General features: G+C 44.7%; 1 protein-coding gene across 1 annotated transcript; it reads left to right on the top strand.

Moving 5' to 3' along the window:
* Positions 1 to 17,177: 17,177 nt before the first annotated feature.
* On the top strand, positions 17,178 to 18,626 carry LOC146062995 (paraneoplastic antigen Ma3 homolog). Its single transcript, XM_083175001.1, has one exon. It carries the CDS (start codon positions 17,178 to 17,180, stop codon positions 18,624 to 18,626), a length of 1,449 nt encoding a protein of 482 aa, XP_083031127.1.
* Positions 18,627 to 19,597: the final 971 nt, after the last annotated feature.

Raw genomic sequence — 19,597 nt, 5'->3', positions numbered from 1 at the left:
AGAGAAGCCTGTCTGGCCGGGCATTCCTCTCCAGCGGCGGCCATCTTGGACCACACAGGCAGTGGAGGTCTTATACACTGCTGCACAGACTGTGAGTAAAGGAGCTCGAGAGGCTGCATAACATCTCAGCCCTCCCATACACCACAGCCAAAGCTCTCCTCTCCACATGAATAGCAGCCCTTGGGGTTATCCCACCCACCCTCACCCCTGTGCTAAGAGGTTCAGCGCTCATTGAGAACTGGCAGTGTCCCCCAGCAACCTATATTGGGGCGCCCTCTCACTATAAGGCACACACCCGATCTCCTCTGACCTGCTTCCTTTTGCCCCGGGAGACCCTGAATGAACTGCCTCTTAGGGGTTGGTGCCCTGACCCTGCTTACTCTCCCGCCCCTGACGGCGGAGGGCTCTATACACCGCAACACCCCCTATCAAACGCTACCCTCTGCTCCCCTCCCCGACCCGCTTCGCATCCTCTGAACTTCTAGAGACACAGTACACATACGTAGTGGCTCCCGTCAGCCCCATACCCCGGACCATCAGTGACGGGGCCTCCGGGCTACCCCCTGCCACCTTCTGGATGTGCGGTATTGTGGTTCCACCCACTCAGCATCTGGGCCTAATGTGAGCGCCTCTCCCCTGCCATGCCGTCCCACTAACAGGGGAATGTGACCTTCGTCTCCCTACCTATACAGTGCGCCATCTGCATGTAACTGCTCACTAGCTTCTTCTTTTTTCTAAATGGGCAAGAGAGGGAAAGGCTCCCAGAGTAAGACCCCCCAGAAACCACGCGACAACACCTATCAACAGAACTTACGCTCCTACCTATCTTTCCCACGATCTGCGGACACCCCTGGGGTTCCCTCTGGTGAAGATACCACCACCACGCCCATCATGGCGGTTGCTCCCACATCTGAGGCCTCACTAGACTCCCTGACACAGCTCAGAGGTGAAATAACAGAGATCCTCTCCCATGTCAAATCGCTGCCATCCAAACAAGATATGCAAGCCCTAGAAACACGCCTCCATGAATCCATGCAGTCTCAAATAGCCCTTGTTCAAGCCGACGTATCTCACCTAGGCTCACGGGTGGCTACACTAGAAGATGACAGAGATGCTGTGCACTCCCAACTGTTCAGCTTGCGTGAGTCGCTTGCCCAACAGTCCCTAGACATGCGGGCAACGCAAAATAAACTAGACGACCTGGACAACAGAGGACGCAGGAATAATCTGCGAGTACGCGGCCTCCCGGAAGACATCCCCCCCTCAGGGCTCATGGACGCACTTAACAAAATCTTCGGGGAAATCCTGAACTTAGACCCCAATGACTCTATAGAATTTGATCGGGCTCACCGAGCATTACGCCCAAGAGGACAGGCAACAGACCGCCCCAGAGACGTCATATGTAGGGTCCACTACTTCTCCCAAAAAGAGGAGATTCTCCGTAGGGTTCGCGGCCTGGAGGGAGTGGAGTTCGGGGATGCCCGTCTGCAGATCTACCAGGACCTCTCATGGCGCACACTCCAACAACGCAGGATGCTGAAGCCCCTCACGGAAGCACTTCGCCGAAAGGACATTAAATATAGGTGGGGGTTTCCGCTGTCTCTTCAGGTCTCGCACAATGGCCGTATTATCACTATCAAAGATCCACCAGACCTCCCAGATTTTTGCTCCGCACTCGGCCTGGACTCCATACAACTGCCGGACTGGCAGGCCTTTTCCCTCCCCTCTATGCCGCCAACTAGCCTTCCAAGGAGACCCCGCTGGGAACAAGTGGAGAACTCCAAGAAAAAACCCAGAGGAGTTAACTCCCCCCATGCATCTGCCCCTCCATGACACTGAGGGTTACCCCTCCTGCTGCTACCCTTTCAGAAGGTTTTTCATAGTTTTCTGTTATTGTTGGTTTCCTTTACTGCGGTTGACGGATGCCCTCCATGACTGAGCTACAACTCTTATACCTCCTAACAACCCGCACTGTGATATCTTATATATGTTATACCTTGTTTAAGTTTTGCTTTCTTAGGTTGACGAAGTCACTGCCCCCTAGTGTGCCCCCCGCCGCAACCTTTTTCTCCGCGACATGGGTACTCTGGTAGTCCCTCTTTTTGTCCGGATGCGGTTAGTTCTTGCTCTCGTACTAATAACCAATAGCTTGAAATGTTTAGAGATTACTGAAGTAATTATTGTTGTTGTTTTTTTCTCATATGCTGTTTCTTATCCTTATGCCAATCTCCCTCTCCCTTTCCCCCCCTCCGGGGCCTCACCAGTATTTCAAACTATCTTCTACCCCCTGTATGGCTACCCCCCTTAAGATACTTTCCATCAATGCTAGAGGGCTAAATATCCCAGAAAAAAGATCCCAGGCCCTTCGCTCCTTCCACGCTGAGAGAGCTGATATAGTTCTGGTGCAAGAGACGCACTTTCGTAACTCTGAGATGGCGCCCAAACTTAGCAATTACCTCTTTCCTACTGCCTTTTATAGTAACTACCCATACTCTAAGTCTAAAGGAGTGGCAATTCTTTTTGCTAAACATCTACCTGTGTCAGACCTAGTAGCACATACGTTGGAGGAGGGTAGATGCCTACTTGTTAACTGTAAACTAGCTAACTCTGCTTTAACCATTGTCAATATTTATGCTCCCAACCAGGGCCAACCTGCCTTTCTTGAAAAGATGCTCGACAGGGTATCGTCTCTCCGGGATGGGATCCTGGTAATTGGAGGAGACCTGAACTGGGCTCTTGACCCTCGACTGGATGCCTCCTCTGGACCCTCCCATCCCGAACGGACATCTCGCAGGGTAAGGAGACTGCTCCACACTCACCAGCTGTCCGACGTATGGCGTACCCTACACCCTTCAGAGAGGGACTACACCCACTTCTCCCCCCCCCACCAGTCCTACTCTAGAATCGACTATCTATTGCTAGACCACAGACATCTCCAAATCGTCCAAGAGGCCAAGATAGGTCCTACGACCTGGTCAGACCATGCCCCCATTACACTGCACCTATCCCTGGGACCTCCTCCCCCACACAACCGAGCATGGTGCTTTAACGAGTCCCTACTAAATGATCCCTATTGTAGGTCCCAACTCGAAGAGGCTATAACAGAATATATAGCATGTAATGATACCCCAGATGTCTCCAAACCTACGATCTGGGAAGCACATAAATGCGTGCTGAGGGGGAAGTGTATACAATTGGGCTCATTCCTAAAGAAGCAGAGAGTGGGACAGATTGAAAGTCTTCTGCAAAAGATACAATCCCTAGAAACATCTCATAAAACATCCCTCTCCCCCGATATCTATGCTGAACTTATTGCTGCCCGTTCAGCACTAAATAAGATCCTCCTTGACAAGGTGAAATTTTCCTATAGGAAATGCCGTAGTAGATTTTATAAGTGGGGCAACAAACCCGGCAAAATGTTGGCCCGAGCGCTGCGCGAACAGAGGGCCACTTCCTTTATACCTTCTATTAGGGACGGGGGGGGCCGAGCTCTCCATGAAACTGACAAAATCGCAGAAGCATTTTGCTCTTATTACTCTTCCCTATACAACCTCCCCCCGGTGGGATGCTTTTCCAGCGCTACGGAGAAGCAACGTGCAGTTGGTGATTACCTCACTAAGATTGGGTTCCCAAAACTCTCCCCACTAGACATAGAGGGCCTAGAGAAGCCTTTCACTATGCCTGAACTGGAAGAGGCTCTAAAATCCTCCCCTGCTGGGAAGAGCCCTGGTCCAGATGGCTTCACCATTGTCTATTATAAGGCCTTTAAGAATAAACTACTCCCCCTACTCCTGGAGGCCTTTAACTCGATCTCTGACCGGACCCCCTTCTCTAAACAGTCCCTAGAAGCTCACATCACAGTTATACCAAAGGAGGGCAAGGACCCCTCTCTCTGCCCCAGCTATCGCCCTATCTCACTACTCAACTCGGATGTCAAACTGTTTGCCAAACTGCTGGCTAATAGATTGAAGATTTTCCTCCCGACCGTGATCCACAGTGACCAGGTGGGGTTTGTCCCGGGCCGAGAGGCCCGAGACAATACTTCCAAAGTCCTTGCCCTCATCCATCAGATATCCAAGACAGAGACCCCTGCCATTCTATTATCCACTGATGCTGAAAAAGCATTTGATAGGATTGACTGGAGCTTCATGTCCGGTGTGTTACAACACATGGGACTAGGCCCTATCTTCTATCAACGCATTCTATCCCTCTACCACAACCCATCAGCCAAAGTCAGAGTTAACGGCTCCCTCTCCAACCCCTTTGCCATTAAAAATGGCACCAGACAGGGCTGCCCTCTATCACCACTGATATTTATTCTGTGTATGGAAGCTTTAGCCCTATCTATTAGATTGAACCCAGACATTTCCGGCTATACCCTTCACGATCGGGAATATAAACTGGCCCTTTTCGCTGATGACCTATTAGCTACTCTAACCTCCCCGATCACTTCTCTCCCCAACCTGTTAGAAGAGTTCCGCCTGTTCGGAGACCTCTCTAATTTTAAGGTTAACTACTCAAAGTCAATTGCCCTCAACATCTCTACCCCTCCCCAAATGCTTTCTGGACTTAAATCCGCCTTCCCCTTCACCTGGCACGACTCCCAACTGAAATACCTTGGTGTAGCCATCACCAGAAATCCTGCACGATTATTTGAGGCCAACTTTACCCCTCTCTTGACTAAACTGCGAAACGATCTGCACTCGTGGCGAGCTCGGCCCTTTTCCTGGTTTGGGAGACTGGGAGTCCTAAAAATGAATTTCCTTCCTAGAATCCTGTATCTCCTACAGACTCTGCCCATCAAGATTCCCCCGGGTTGGTTCCGGGACGTTCAGACTATAGTCCGGGACTTTGTATGGGGAGGTAAACGACCACGCCTGAGACTAGAGATATTGCACAGGACAACGTCCAAGGGGGGCCTTAAACTCCCCAATATTCAGGGGTACTATCAGGCTTGCATGCTGTCTAGAGTTCTTGAGTGGACAAGGAGGGATACGCTGAAACAGTGGGTCCAGATTGAACAACAAGAGATGTCAATACCGGTCTCCCTGGCCCCATGGCTCCCCTCCCCTCCAAGCCTAGAACACCCCACTATAGGGCCCACTCTGAGTGTCTGGAAATCCGTGCGGAAATCCCCCTCTATTTCATCTAAGTCCTCTTCGTATATGTCCTTTCTAGCACACAGCTGCTTCCCCCCTGGCCTAGATCTCAAAGCCTATAGATGTTGGTTAAATTGTGGCCTCTTCCGAGTCGGTCAGCTGGTGAGTGGGGGACAGATATCGCCCTTTGCTAAAGCTCAGGCGGACTGGAAATTACCTGATGCTGAATATTGGCGCTACCTGCAGGTTCGCCACTACCTCCAATCCATGGGCCCTGCCAGTAATATATCTAAGCCCCTCACACCCTTCGAGCATCTATGTACTAGCACATCCCCCCTACCCCATACGATCTCCATACTTTACAACCTCCTCTTAGACGACACTAGCAGAAAACTACCCCACTTCACCGTCACCTGGGATCGCGAACTAGGTGGGGAGGTCGGTGAAACCAATTGGGAAAAGATATTCTCCCTAGCACACGCATGCTCCCCTGGTGTGGGGGCACGCGAGACCCAATACAAATTATTGTCCCGTTGGTACAGATGCCCGGATGTTCTCTCTAAGATGGGCACCGGAGTTCCCAATGTATGTTGGAGATGCTCAGAGGCTCCTGGAACCCCACTCCACATCTGGTGGCAGTGCCCCCTCATAGTACCCTTCTGGTCAGAGGTTTTCAAGCTTTCTAGGACTATACTAGGAGACCCGGTCCCTACGGACCCATTGTTCTGGTTGTTCCACCTTTCTTCTGCCCCCCTCTCAAGATATAAAAAATCCCTACTATGCCACTTGAATAATGCCGCTAAGTCGGTGATACCGGTAAAGTGGCGTTCCACCTCTCCTCCAACGATCAAAGAATGGTTTAGAAAGGTGGACTTCTATATGGATGTGGAAGACATCCTGTCTTCAGCAGGCGATGGACAGGCCCAGTTCAGGGATACTTGGACCCGCTGGCTAGTCTTTCGGGACTCCAAGATTTATAAAGATATCATGGCGTCTCCACCCGTGTAAAGCCCCCTCTCCTTGTGCCTATGCAGCTATCAGTCCCTCTGGTATTTGTTGGTTCATTTTCGCCTTATGGCCTATGCGTATGTGGTAGACTTGATACCCCCAACTAGAATGACCCGGAGTGTCCCCCCTCCCCACCCCTTACTCCCTTCTCTTTCTGTCCCCCTCTATTCTTTCACTTTACAATTTATCCCCGAAATATACTGGTACGATGTTACTCGCAGATTGTTTGCCTATCTGACAGTGAAACTAAAGAATGTTTTTTTTCTTTGTACCTGTATTTAAAACCAATAAAAATTTAATTTGCAAAAAAAAAAAAAAAAAAATACAAAACCCACGATAAAGCAAATGATCAACACAAACTTTCTTTTATAACTCAATTCAACAGTAACCACAAGGCTTTTGAACATATTTTACAAAAAAACTGGCACATCTTACAGCTTGACGAAGACCTACAACCATACCTTCAGAATAAACCTAGGATCATCTACAAGAAAGCCCGAAATCTGAGACAAGAATTAGTCACCAGCACCATCAATCCAATAAACAATGAAGCACAAACAAGAACGAAAGGTTTTCATTACTGCCTTAAATGTAGAGCATGTAAGAATGAGGGAAGAACCTCAACAAAACCTGCCACAAACTTCTTTTCATACAGCACCAAAAAGGAATACAAAATAAAAGAATTTATCTCGTGTGACTCAGAAGGTGTTATTTATCTTCTGCAATGTGCATGTGGATTCCAATACATTGGACAGACGAAGAGACAACTAAAGATAAGGACCTCTGAGCACATCTATAATATCAAAAGAGGCCTATCCACACATAGTCTCTCCAATCACTTTCTTATCTGTCACGAAAAAAATCCCAAGGGACTCACTTTTGTGGGAATCCAAAAAGTACAACCCAGTTGGAGAGGCGGAGATCACATTCGACGCCTAAAACAAATTGAGTCCAAATGGATTTTCGAACTACAAAGCCTTCAGCCAAAAGGCTTAAACATAGATTTCGAGCTCAATGCTTTCCTATAACCATTTCCCTTATTTCTTTATTCTTTTTCCCCTGTTTCTTTTTTCTCCTTGTATCTAATTACCTATTTTTCCGGCACCTGTATTGAATTGTGATATTCTTTTAACCCACTATTTTTTTATCAAGAAGGGTTTTTACCTAATCATGTTGCTCTATTTAGCAAATTATTAATCAATTTTTGACAGCTGTCAAATATATGACAGCCCTTTTTTACTCTTCACAATTGTTCCAAAATGGAACCAGGCAATGTGGTTCCCACCAAAATGTGGATGACTACATCCGTTTTTAGCAATAAAGTTTCTTTTAAAAGAAAACAGTGCCCAGCAGAATGTATCTTGAAAAAGTGCGCTTGGCGCATGAAACGCGTTGATCCTGCTGCCCGTTCAAGAAGAGGAATACCACATACCAGCACCCCGCTCGCCAGCCCCGACCCCGCTAAGAATTCCATCAGTTGAAGACGGGACGCTACGGGACGCGCTGACAAGCTGAAGCGACGGAGCTCACTCAGACGCGGCTTTCACATCCCTGCCGCCCGCTCCTTTCCCCGCTACAGCCTGCACGTCAGCGCGAGGATAGAGGTAGGGACAGCTTACAGGTATCCTGAACGGACTCTTCTCTCACTCCTGCAAGAGAGCGTAAACATTTTCAACTAACTCCGTTTCTTTACAGGTGCCGCTTTCATTCTTTTCTCATCTGCACTTTCTTTTATCTTTCTGCAACTCACATTTTTCCCCCCCACCAGCGCTCATTTTTTAATCTACAATAATAACTGGCAGAGCAATCCATTTTTAAGTGATCTACATTGATTTTAACACCTACACTATGGGAAGAGCTTGTTTTGTGGACGCCTCCATCAGTGGAACAGATTTGTGCCAAGAAACAGAGGTGGTCTCAAGTAACAGCAAGCCTTTATGCACAATGATGTTTGCAGAATGGAATACAACAGCCAAAAGATGTGAGGTTTGGGAAACAGCCAAAAACAAAAGGAAAGAATCTTTGAATAGTATGTTCCACAGCCATTAATACATGGAATAACTGTGCAATGCACAACTCTGTGGTTTAGACAGGATGTCAGATGAAAACCATTCTAAATTACAACAGTGTTGCCAGCCTGTGTTCTATTTTTAACAGTTATTATATCATAGATTTGTCTTATTTGGGGGTCAGCTTTCCTAACAACGAATAAGTACACCATATGAAAAAGACAATACTTTTATGTTAATATAATAATGGGTAGACACTGTATTGTTCATTGCTTATCATAGATTGCACTGGAGGGACCATACTAAGCTCTCGGATATGGTGGCAGCCTGCCCTCATTCCACTGCAGTGGGTAATTGTGCATTGCTATATAACAGCTGAAAGGTAGCAGGTGTTCTGCACAGGCAAGGGCTTTAAAAATACTGTTCATTCATATCGTTCCTAGGTCAGTCAGTTACAATCTGCATCAATGTTGCTGGTAGGTGGAAATACTGTGTAGCTGTTGTACGTATGGTTTTACATGTATGTAGTAAATCAATTAATTGTGATTTCATTCCACTTCATTTTTGTTACTCATAGCACAGCAAAAGCTATATCATAATACTGCACCTCCTACCTCCATGTCTGTCTGTTGTTACTCAGTTTGTTCTACCACTGTCAACAATTGTAAAGCGCAATGGAATCTGCTGCGCTATATAAGAAACTGTAAATAAATCTACTGTGCAACATAAAATCATTGGGACTGCAAAATGTACTGTAAGTATATTTTGCAAATAGCACTGATATGATATTTAAACTTAATGAGAAGAGCACAGAAATTTATTGATAATAACTCAACATACTAATGAATATTTAGAGAACCGATTTATATATTACACATTTACTACTTTTATTTTCTAAAATAAACTTTCATTGATCAACCAGCCAAGCTACCCAGAGATAACCCATGCATCACTTTACTTGGATGCCTACTCATCAGTTCCAAAATATACAATTTCACTATACTGTACCAGCCTGAACCCCCATTACATACCCTCCAACGTGATCCTCTCCAGGAGGGACACAAGGCTCTGATTCTGGACTTCTCTCTTCATGTATTACCCCTTTCCGATCACAAAAGCATGGTCGGAACCGGGTTTTGCACACGGATCAGACCCGTGTCAGAGACGTTTATAACGCATAATTGACCTAGCTTATTCCTGGGTTATTGCAGGGTTTGTGCATTTTTACTCAACCCGGGTCACCCATGTTAAAACCAGTGTGAAGTCCTTTTTAAAGTACTTCATTGGTCTCTGAGGTCTGAACAAAGGAGGGGGTGAGGTCCATACAAAAGAGGGGGAATGTTTGATTGGTTCGGTTCTAATAAAGACAGATGATGCTAACATTTTACTGATATTGCGACAAATGCCACGAACAGCTCCTCCCGCGGCTCACAGCTCCCGGTTCTGTCCGTCCTCCTCCCTGGTCCCCGGCTGTGCCATAAAGTAAACAAAGTAAGTTAAAAGTCATGTCACTTATTTACAGCCTGTCCTCCACCCCCCTCTTCCCAGCCTCTCTGAATGATAGTAATGTTAATACACAAGTTAATGTTAATGTTAAGCACAAGCACAATCTATATATATATATATATATATATATATATATATGTACATATATACAGCATGAATCAAAATATATATATATATATATATATATATATATATATATATATATATATATATATATATATATATATATATATAAAGAAGTCCTTTTTTCTACCTTTCTATATATATATATATATATATATATATATATATATATATATATATATATATATATATGTATCCAGTGGCCTGAACTACGGACTACGAACTACGGAGGGTGCAGGGGGTGCAGCTGCTATGGGGCCCGGTGGCTGGGGGGGCCCGATGGACAGCCATTGTGGGCATGCCCGTAAGTCCTGGAAGAGAGGCTGCGAGGGAGGAGCTGCTACCTATACCTTCCCCGCTGCCTATACCCACTGCAGTCGCTGCTGCCATCCCACCCACCTAATTCTCCCCACTAATAACAGAGGGAGGAATCCGGTGCCGCATGGACCCAGATACAAATCTCTGGAGCTGCAGGAGACCAAACGCTGCTGCTGCCGCTCCCTAGGACTGCCTGTGAACTAATCACTGCTCGCAGATAGGCAGTCGCTTCTGATTGGCTGCCGGTCTGTGAGCTGTGATTTGCTTCAGGAGAGTGGCACATTCAAATACCGCTGCGCTATCTCTACAAATGTGACTGCCAGCCCCTGATCTGCTTGAGTGTCTCAGTCCTAGGAGCAGCAGTAGCAGCAGTCTCCTGCAGCTCAGGAGCTTTGTATCTGGGTCCACAATCTCCTGCTGTGCCCCCTGTCTTTGGGCCTGAGGCACTAGTCCTACTTTTCCTGATGGTGGCTCTGCAGCAGCATGCCACCTGCCCCCCATTCCAGCAGTAAGGTGATGGGGCACAGGCCTCTCGTGATCCCATACCTGTGAAGCAGAGAGGAGCCATGGTGCCTGAAGAGCAGCGTTGGGACAGAAGAAAGAACGTTGGTAAATTTGTAATTGTTGCATAATGTGTAATATGCTTTGCGATGTGTCCCATAATTTGTAGTGGGCTTTGCGGTGTGTCCCATAATGTGTAAAGGGCTTTGTGGTGTGTCGCATAATGTGTAATAGGCTTTGCGGTGTGTCCCATAATGTGTAATGGGCTTTGCGATGCATCACATTATGTGTAATGGGCTTTGCGATGTGTCCCATATTGTGTAATGGGCTTTGCAGTATGTCCCATAATATGTAATGGGCTTTGCAGTATGTCCCATAATATGTAATGGGCTTTGTGGTGTGTCCCATAATGTGTAATGGGCTTTGCGGTGTGTCTCTAATTGTGTAATGCGCTTTGCGGTGTGTCCCATATTGTGTAATGGGCTTTGCGGTGTGTCACATAATTGTGTGAGGGGCTTTGCGGTGTGTCCAATATTGTGTAATGGGCTTTGCGGTGTGTCACATAATGTGTGAAGGGCTTTGCGGTGTGTCACATAATGTGTAAGGGGCTTTGCAGTGTGTCACATAATGTGCGAGGGGTTTGCGGTGTGTCACATAATGTGTGAGGGGCTCTGCGGTGTGTCCCATAATATGTAATGGGATTTGCGGTGTGTCGCATAATGTGTGAGTGGCATTTCCCTTTGCAGTGAGGCCACACACCTTTTTTGTTAAGAATGTGTGCATGCTTTATTTTTAAAATATCTTTAGGAGGGGCACATTTTTACTGTTCACACTAATGGTGGCCACACATGGTGCGATGCGCACGGGTAGAGACCCGAGTTAGGGGGGGGGGCATTATTAATTTTGCTATGGGGCCCACAAAGTTCTAGTAATGCCGCAGTTACCCTGTTATAGGGAGTGCCGATCCTCTGCCGATTATATATATATACATATATATATTTATAGCTCACTCTCTCTCTCTCTCTCTCTCTCTCTCTCTCTCTATATATATATATATATATATATATATAGTGGCATTATGGTGTGTGGCATATAGAGTCAGGGGCATTACGGTGTGTGGCGTATAGTGTAAGGGACATTACAGTGTGTGGCATAACATGTAAGTGGCATTATGGTTTGTGTAGTATAGTGTCATGTGTAATGGGAATTGCACATATTGCATTGTGGTGGGTGGCATATGTAATGGGCATTGCAGTGTGGGAGCCATATTGGGGTGGAGCGCAGGAAACTTTTTGACTTGGGGGAGCAAATTTTATAGTTACGCCACTGCTCATACTTGCCTACCTGACCCTCTCCACGAGGAAGAAAATGCTCCTGTACTTCACAGGTAATGTATGATTGCACTTACCTGTGGTGAAAGACCTTTCTTATCAATTAACTAGCTCACCACAGGTGACGGCAATTATGCTACTACAGTGATTCACAATCCTTGGTCCTTAAGGTGCATTGACAGTCCAGGTTTTAGTGATTTTAAGGCTTGAGCACAGATGGTTAAATCGAAATAACTGAGGTACTAATTAAGTCACCTGTGCTCAAGCAAGAAGCTGCAAATTTTACTATAATAAACAGAGATCTGAGGTGCCAGACTGTAACAATACCTCTAGATGTGAAACACAAAGCTTAGTCAATTGCCCCTGCTTCTCTTTAAAGTTTAATTTCCGATTAACCACCATGCAATTAAAGTGTGTATCAGTGCGATCTTACCATGCTGAGATGAATTGCCTAGTGCATCTCTTTTCAAGCTGTTTTGAAAATTATTTTAACAATAAGTAGCAAATCCTCTAGTGAGAAGGATGCATAGGCCGCAATTCATAACTCTTAAGATTGCAGGGTTTTCCAATGTATCCAAAGGATTTGTTTTGATGTGGGTAATTTGCAAATTGTAGTTCTGAACCAATAAAGAACTCTGCAAAAATACACACATTTTTATTTAAACCATTACTTATTTTTCCTTCCTTCGCTTTTTTATTTTTTTATATTGCAAAATGTTACAGATACATATTCTGGCAGTCATGGATCGGATGTCAAGTTCATATACTGTTAAATAACTAATGTAAATGTTATACGATAAAGGTGACTTAAGGACATTGTAAAATAAATGAAAATAATAATTACTAGTGAATCATCCAGGACACCCCTCACCTCAAAGAACAGACTGCATTCATAATTTAATTTCTATTAATTGAATAGCTGCGTATTCATCTTTACAATAAACAAAAACTTTATATGCGAAAATACAGAGAACATCCTGTTGTCTGGGAGATGTATTTTCTCAGAACTAATAGCATTAATGGATCATAAACTGCTGAATGATCAGGTGACGTGAGATAATTAAACTAATATATCTTCCTCATGTAAAACCACCATTTTGGAAGTAATTACTAATTGTTCAAAATGAAGTATTTGCAATGTTATAAAACATATAGTAATGGTTAAGTACTGAAACGAAATATGATTTTCAGTGTTATTGGCTCGTTATAAGTGCTCTTTGCTAGTAACAGATAATAATATGCTGTGTTCTTAACACTTTTTATTACGCCACAGAGGCTAATAAGGGTACATTCAATGACAGATAAAATAATTAAAATGAAAATAAAATAGTTTTAAGGGGGTGATTGAAAAGGCTATATAATTATAAAGCTGCAATTCACCTAATAAAATAATGATATAAGTGTTTTATTTTTAATTCTTAGTGTAAAAGTGGAACTCATTTCCTAATTGTTAATTTGTAAATCGAGCTGATATATTTGCATTAACCATTGGTTGAATATAGATAATAAATTGAAATGTTCTCTTACTGATTATTTAGATTTTGTATTTATTTTTTTATTGTTTTGTATAGTTGATCACTGAAAATTAAATAAATGAGTTCTATGCCTATGTCAAAAATTTCGGTACATATGTAGTATCTGGGCGCCCGATTTTAAAATCGGGTCGGAAAAATCGCATGCGATATCGCATGAGATCCGATGCGATTTTCCATAGGATTCAATGTTAACATAGTCCTGTTCATTTCCCCACTATCCAAGTGGGCATAGAGTTGATTTTATAAAGCGTGGCGAGCGCAGCGAGCCACCGAGCCCGAAGCGTGGCAAGTGCAGCGAGGCCGCAGATTACTTAAAATGTTTTCTGCGTCCGCTCGCCACGCTATATAAAATCAACTCTATGCCCACTTGGATAGTGGGGAAATGAACAGGACCTTGTTAACATTGAATCCTATGCAAAATCGTATCGAATCGTATCGCATGCAATATCGCATGCGATATCAGATGCGATTCGATGCGATTTTGCCGAAAATCGCGTCAAATCGCATCTGATTGTATGCCTTAAGGTAAGGCATACAATCACAAAATAGGGCGCCCAGATACTAAATAAGTACCAAAATTTCTAGGTGTATATACAGTACACTGTCATCTCACTAGTCATATTAATATGGGTACTTGTAGTAATTAATGAATATGATGCTCTTCATCACTACCTTCATCTGAAGCTGGGCATACACTCCTCACACAAGTGTATGCCCAGCCAATCAGTGGGCGGATGGGTCACATGCGATCCATCACCTGCAGTACTTAATTATGATGGATCGCATGCGACCCCTGTTCCCTGCCTGGCCCACCTCGGGGAAGGAAGTCCAAGGTCTGAGGTGGGACATGCATGCCGGTCCGACCTGGACCTGAGTAGACCTCACACTGACCTGATTTGGGTTGATTTCTTTGCCCTTTCCTTTGGGAACGGGTGAAATTGGTCCAAATCGAGTAAGTGTATGGGGGGCCCTAAAGCTGGTTACACACCTACAGATTTATCTGTCCAATCTATCTGGTGGGAACAAAAACCTAAAAATAATATATGGGAGCAAAGGGCAATAAAAATTTGCCTCCAAATGCTGGAAAACAGTCAATGGTTCGTTTGAGAAATTGTTTAAATCAATCTGATACAACAAATTTTTCCAAGCAATATTTTTATGTCTGTTTTTTAGCATTTGGGAGAAATTGTTGATTGTAATTTGCCCATGTACATTTCCATATTTTTGCTCCCACCAGACAGATTTCACAGATAAATCTTTGTGTGTGTACCCAGCTTTACACAGATTAGGGTCCCCCAGATCATGAGATCCGTGGGATGTCAGCTGAGAAGTGACACCCATAGATAATCCCCCCCCCCCCCCCCCCCATACAAGCATATGCAAATAGATATGTCAGTGTACACATCCATTTGCATGCTTCTGGGGGGACAGGGTGCAGGCATTTATTTGCTAAGCAGAGAACAACCACTGCTTGGCCCATAGTGGGGTACAAGGCTTGATTCGGACCTGTTAGCATTCAAGGCTGCAATTTTTGCAGACTGACAAAACCATGCTGCACTGCAGGTGAGGGCAAATGTAATATGTGCAAAGAGATTTAGATTTGGGTAAGATATTGCATTTCTGTGCAGTGTAAATACTGCTTGCTTTATTCTTACATTGCAACTTAGATTTCAGTTTGAACACGCCTCACCCAAATCTAACTGTCTCTGCACGTTACATCTGTCCCACCTGCAGTGCAACATGGTTTTGCCCATTTCGAGAACAAATTTTTACCTGCAATCAAGTCTGAATTAGGCTCAATGGCCCTTATTCTGGTTCACTCACAAAAAAAATTCCTTTTCAAATGGACCAAACTATGGGCCTTATTCCGATTGAGTCGGATGGCTCAGAATGTGTAAGGATGACCGATGGTTGGTGTTTGTGTAATACCCCTCCCTATGTATATATATAGTATTGTATAACCCTGCTATGTATGTGCTGTTATGTACTAATGCCACTGGACTGTAGATGCACCATATACTGTGCATATATGGAGAGACATCCCTTAAGACTTTCTGATGGAACATGCCCAGTGGTGTGAACATGGAGGGACTATACTATTTTATTTGCGGTTGGGGGAGAGAAAAAAAACTGTGACTGAGGATGCCCCTGAGAGTGTTCAATAAAGTTGGGGAGTGCGTGTGCTGCAGAAAAAAAAACAGTTGACCAGTACAGAGAGAGAGAGAGATTTTTCTAGAAGGAGGAAGTGTGCAGCTGGGGGAGAGCTTTAGACCCTGGGTACCTGTGTGAGTGGTGGTGAGTGGATAGCCGCCCCCAAAAAGGCAGGCTTATATATTTTGTGACCAGCCCATCTGTCAGCAAACCCCTTCCCTGCATGCTCCCAACCACGCATTGTATGACTAAACAGCAGCCCAGGCATATATATAGAGAGAGGGGGAGACAGACTATTAAAACAGAAGTAACCACATCCCAGTCTCCCTACAGTGTATTGAGGGGACATCCCTGCATGTGAGGGTGCAGAGTTAGTGTCACCACTGCCATCTGATTCCTAGACAGAGTGTATACCACAGAAGGTGGTAAAGGATATTATACTCCTTGCTTTTTAACTATTACATACCCGGATCAGGAGAGTTAAACCCGGTGCAGGAGCCAGGGGACACCTCGCTGACCATCCTTTAGCAAGTGAGCATCTATTTGTGCAGACAGTGTATGGTATATGTTAAAGTTCCCACTACAAGCAGCTAAACCCGGCGACGCAGCCTGGGGAAGCTAGTGCAGGAACAGTACCGCTATAAAGACACTAGTGCCGGAGAATTTGTGCGTAGAGCATATTATTATCATTGGCATCAGGAGTAAGGAGATAGAGGCCGTAGTCACGGTAACAGAGATACAAGACCAGCTGAATAGGAAGAAACTAAGTTAGTCCGGTAACGATTTTGGATTATGACACCGAGCTAAACCCGGTTCTACCAGAGCCAGGGGACGCTGAGTCTAGACTGCATCCAAATAGGAACTATCCTGAATAAACTTGGGTTATTGCTACAACGGCACTATATAGATGTTATTTGAACCGGTATAACACTGCCAGGGATAATTCTGACATACCATTGGTGCATCCCTACCATTGTTGCATCCCCAGTATATACCTCTCCAAGGAAACTATTCCTGCTTACCAGAAGCGAGAACCTGAATGGATTGTACGGATTGGCAGGCAGACTTTATAACCTTGAATGCCTAAGGGATCATCTATAAGGAACAGGGGGAGCATATTTATTGAAAGTACCAGTGATTAGATTATTGCACAATAATAGTTAAGTATTATAGAGGTTATTAGCATTCCTACATTGTAAAGGTATAGTGTCTGCTACCTTAATGGGGAACCACAAATACGGTATATGACTATAAGTGTTATTGTAGAAGGATGAAACCTTGTCCCAGAGCCAGTAACTTGTAATGTTGTGAAGGGAGGGTGTGAGAAATACCTATATATTAATATATATCTGTTACAAAGACGTACCAGTTGGTGTATTATACCCCAGTATTTGTAATTTAGTAGGTTGTGTTAATAAATTGTTCAAGTGCTCAACAACCGGTGGCATTATTATGGGTGATTCCCCAAGCTCACCCAGATAGCTTGCGACTACTATCAAGATATCGGAAATTGCTATTCCGCAAAACCGACACAGCTTGGGGTGGAGGCACTACATAACCATATCAACTGCGCTATAGAAGAAAACGGCGTTACATATGGAGGCACTGCTGAGATTAAATCAGAACACTATGGAGAGTTTAAATAAACAAGATATACAGGAGTGGATTCAGGAATATGGCGTGGATATGGACTGCAGTTTGGGGATTGAAGGAACATTTGACAACTTGTCCGATGATGAAATTATGACGGAAGTAGACAAATTATACGGCATAAATAGCCCCAAGTTAATTGATAAGAGGACCCGAGCTGGGGGAGAAGAAGTGTGGGCTGTGTTGATCACCAACCGGAGTAAACTGGATTCTAACTTAATTCCCGCTCAGATTATCATCTCCCTGTCACCCACTCGAAGATGGAAACTGATCTGGCCAGAAATTTCCCCCGAGGATCAGATAGACAACCCCATAGAACCTCAACGAACAAATGCTGGTGATGGGATAACGGACCATGGCCCGATCCCCATCAATGATTCTGGAAACAATACTAATCGGGAGTCAGTGTCCGATCCTTCAATGGATAACGTAATGGATCGGGTGGTCAGCCAATTCGAAAGGTGGCATTATGAGGGAGGTTATCGAAGATTGCGCATTTTTTCTGGTATAACTCCTGTACCATCAGGAGAAGAGGGTTATGAGGCCTGGAGAGAAGCGGCCTCACAGCACTCTGAAGAATGGAGATGTCCCGAGCATGTGAAGAAGCAACGCATCGTTGAAAGTCTTCGAGGGCCGGCAATGGGTATCATTCAAGCTACAAGGAGAAGCAATAGTACTGCCACTCTAAAAGACTATTTTGATGCATTAGACTACTCCTTTGGGACTTTAGAAGACGTTGGAGACATATTGTCCCGATTAAACCATACATATCAGGAACCAAGCGAAACGTTAACCACCTATATTTATCGCATTGACAAAATTCTTTACAAGTTGTTGGAAAAAGGAGGAATTCTAGGAACAGAGATAGATGGTAAAAGAATGAAGTATGTGCTGAGGGGAGCATTGACCACTAATCCAGTGGCACAGCGACTACGGTGCAGTATGTCCAAACTGCCAGCTCCTACTCTTAGTGAACTGATCAAAGAAGTGAAGCTAGAAGAAGTCCAAATTGAGAATCGGGACAAAAGTTTAAAAAGAGTAAAAGTTATTCTACCCTCCCCTGAAGTACCACTTACTACTGATAAATTCTACAAGTTAATGGAGGAACAAAGTAAGAAATTGGATCAGCTTATCGCCATACAGTCTCCTAACCCCCAAAGAATGTCAAGAGTACCACCTATGACTCGGGGAAGAGGGTATAGTCGAAGATCGGATGATAGAGGGAACTATACCTGTTATAGTTGTGGCCAACTGGGCCATCGAAGTTTCGAATGCCCTCAACGTGGAGGATACAGCCGGCGAGTGAATCATCCTGACTCGAGGGAATCTTCGCTGACGGGAAACTCCCAAGGGACGCCGATGAACCCCGCATCGACTCCCAACTCATCGATGTAAATTCAATGGGGAGCACTCAGTGGTCTGGTTTGGTGCCCCATGGCATTGTTGGAGACGCCCCAATGGTTCCAGCGCTGATAAATGGCCAGTATTGCAATGTACTGTTGGACAGTGGGTCACAAGTTTCAATAATGTTTGAGAGCTGGTACAGTACCAGCAACATCTGGCGAATGTACCTTTGAACCCCATTGACGGACTGGTGATATGGGGATTGAGTCATCAGAAGTACCCCTATTTGGGATATGTGACTACTCACCTTCAGTTCATAGGCGATACTGCTGATTCCCCTACCCCGTTGCCATTCTTAGCCCTAATATGTCCTGACCCTCCTTCGGGACAAGAAGTCGTCTCTGTAATCGTGGGGACTAACTCCAATCTATTTAAAACATTGTCGAAGTGGTGCAAACACCAGGATCATCTAACCTCCTCCCATTACCCTGATAAGGAGGTTAAGTCGCTAAATACCATTGCCTCCCTGACAAATATGGACAACGAGAGAAACAATGAGAGGGACCCTTCTTCCTTCAAAACCAGGATACTTGACTGTTTTAAAGGCAGCGATATCTCCAATGATGATCGAGAGCAACTAATTACTGAAATGACTGAAATTGAATCTGTATATTCGTTACGTGATTGGGATTTAGGGACTGCCATTGGAGTGGAACATCGAATTCGAATGACTGATGACACTCCCTTCAGAGAGAGGTCAAGAAGATTGGCTCCTGCTGATTTCGACGATGTGCGCCTTCACTTAAAATTCCTATTGGAGAACCAAGTTATCGCTGAATCTCAAAGTCCTTATGCGTCTCCCATCGTAGTTGCACGTAAAAAGAACGGAGAAATACGATTGTGTATAGATTATAGAACCCTTAATAATCGAACGCTGGATGACCAGTATACCGTACCTAAAGTGGAAGAAGCACTGGATTGTCTTCAGGGGAGCAAATGGTTCTCCGTACTGGATCTAAGAT

The sequence above is a fragment of the Crinia signifera genome, chromosome 3, assembly GCF_055691185.1.
Source record: "Crinia signifera chromosome 3, ASM5569118v1, whole genome shotgun sequence".
Classification (NCBI taxonomy): domain Eukaryota; kingdom Metazoa; phylum Chordata; class Amphibia; order Anura; family Myobatrachidae; genus Crinia; species Crinia signifera.
Note: the sequence above shows the minus strand (reverse complement) of the source record. Positions and strands in the feature narration are given on the sequence as shown.

Coding starts and splice junctions, on each gene's coding strand:
- LOC146062995 (XM_083175001.1), top strand. CDS start 17,178: ATGGAGGCACTGCTGAGATTAAATCAGAACACTATGGAGAGTTTAAAT.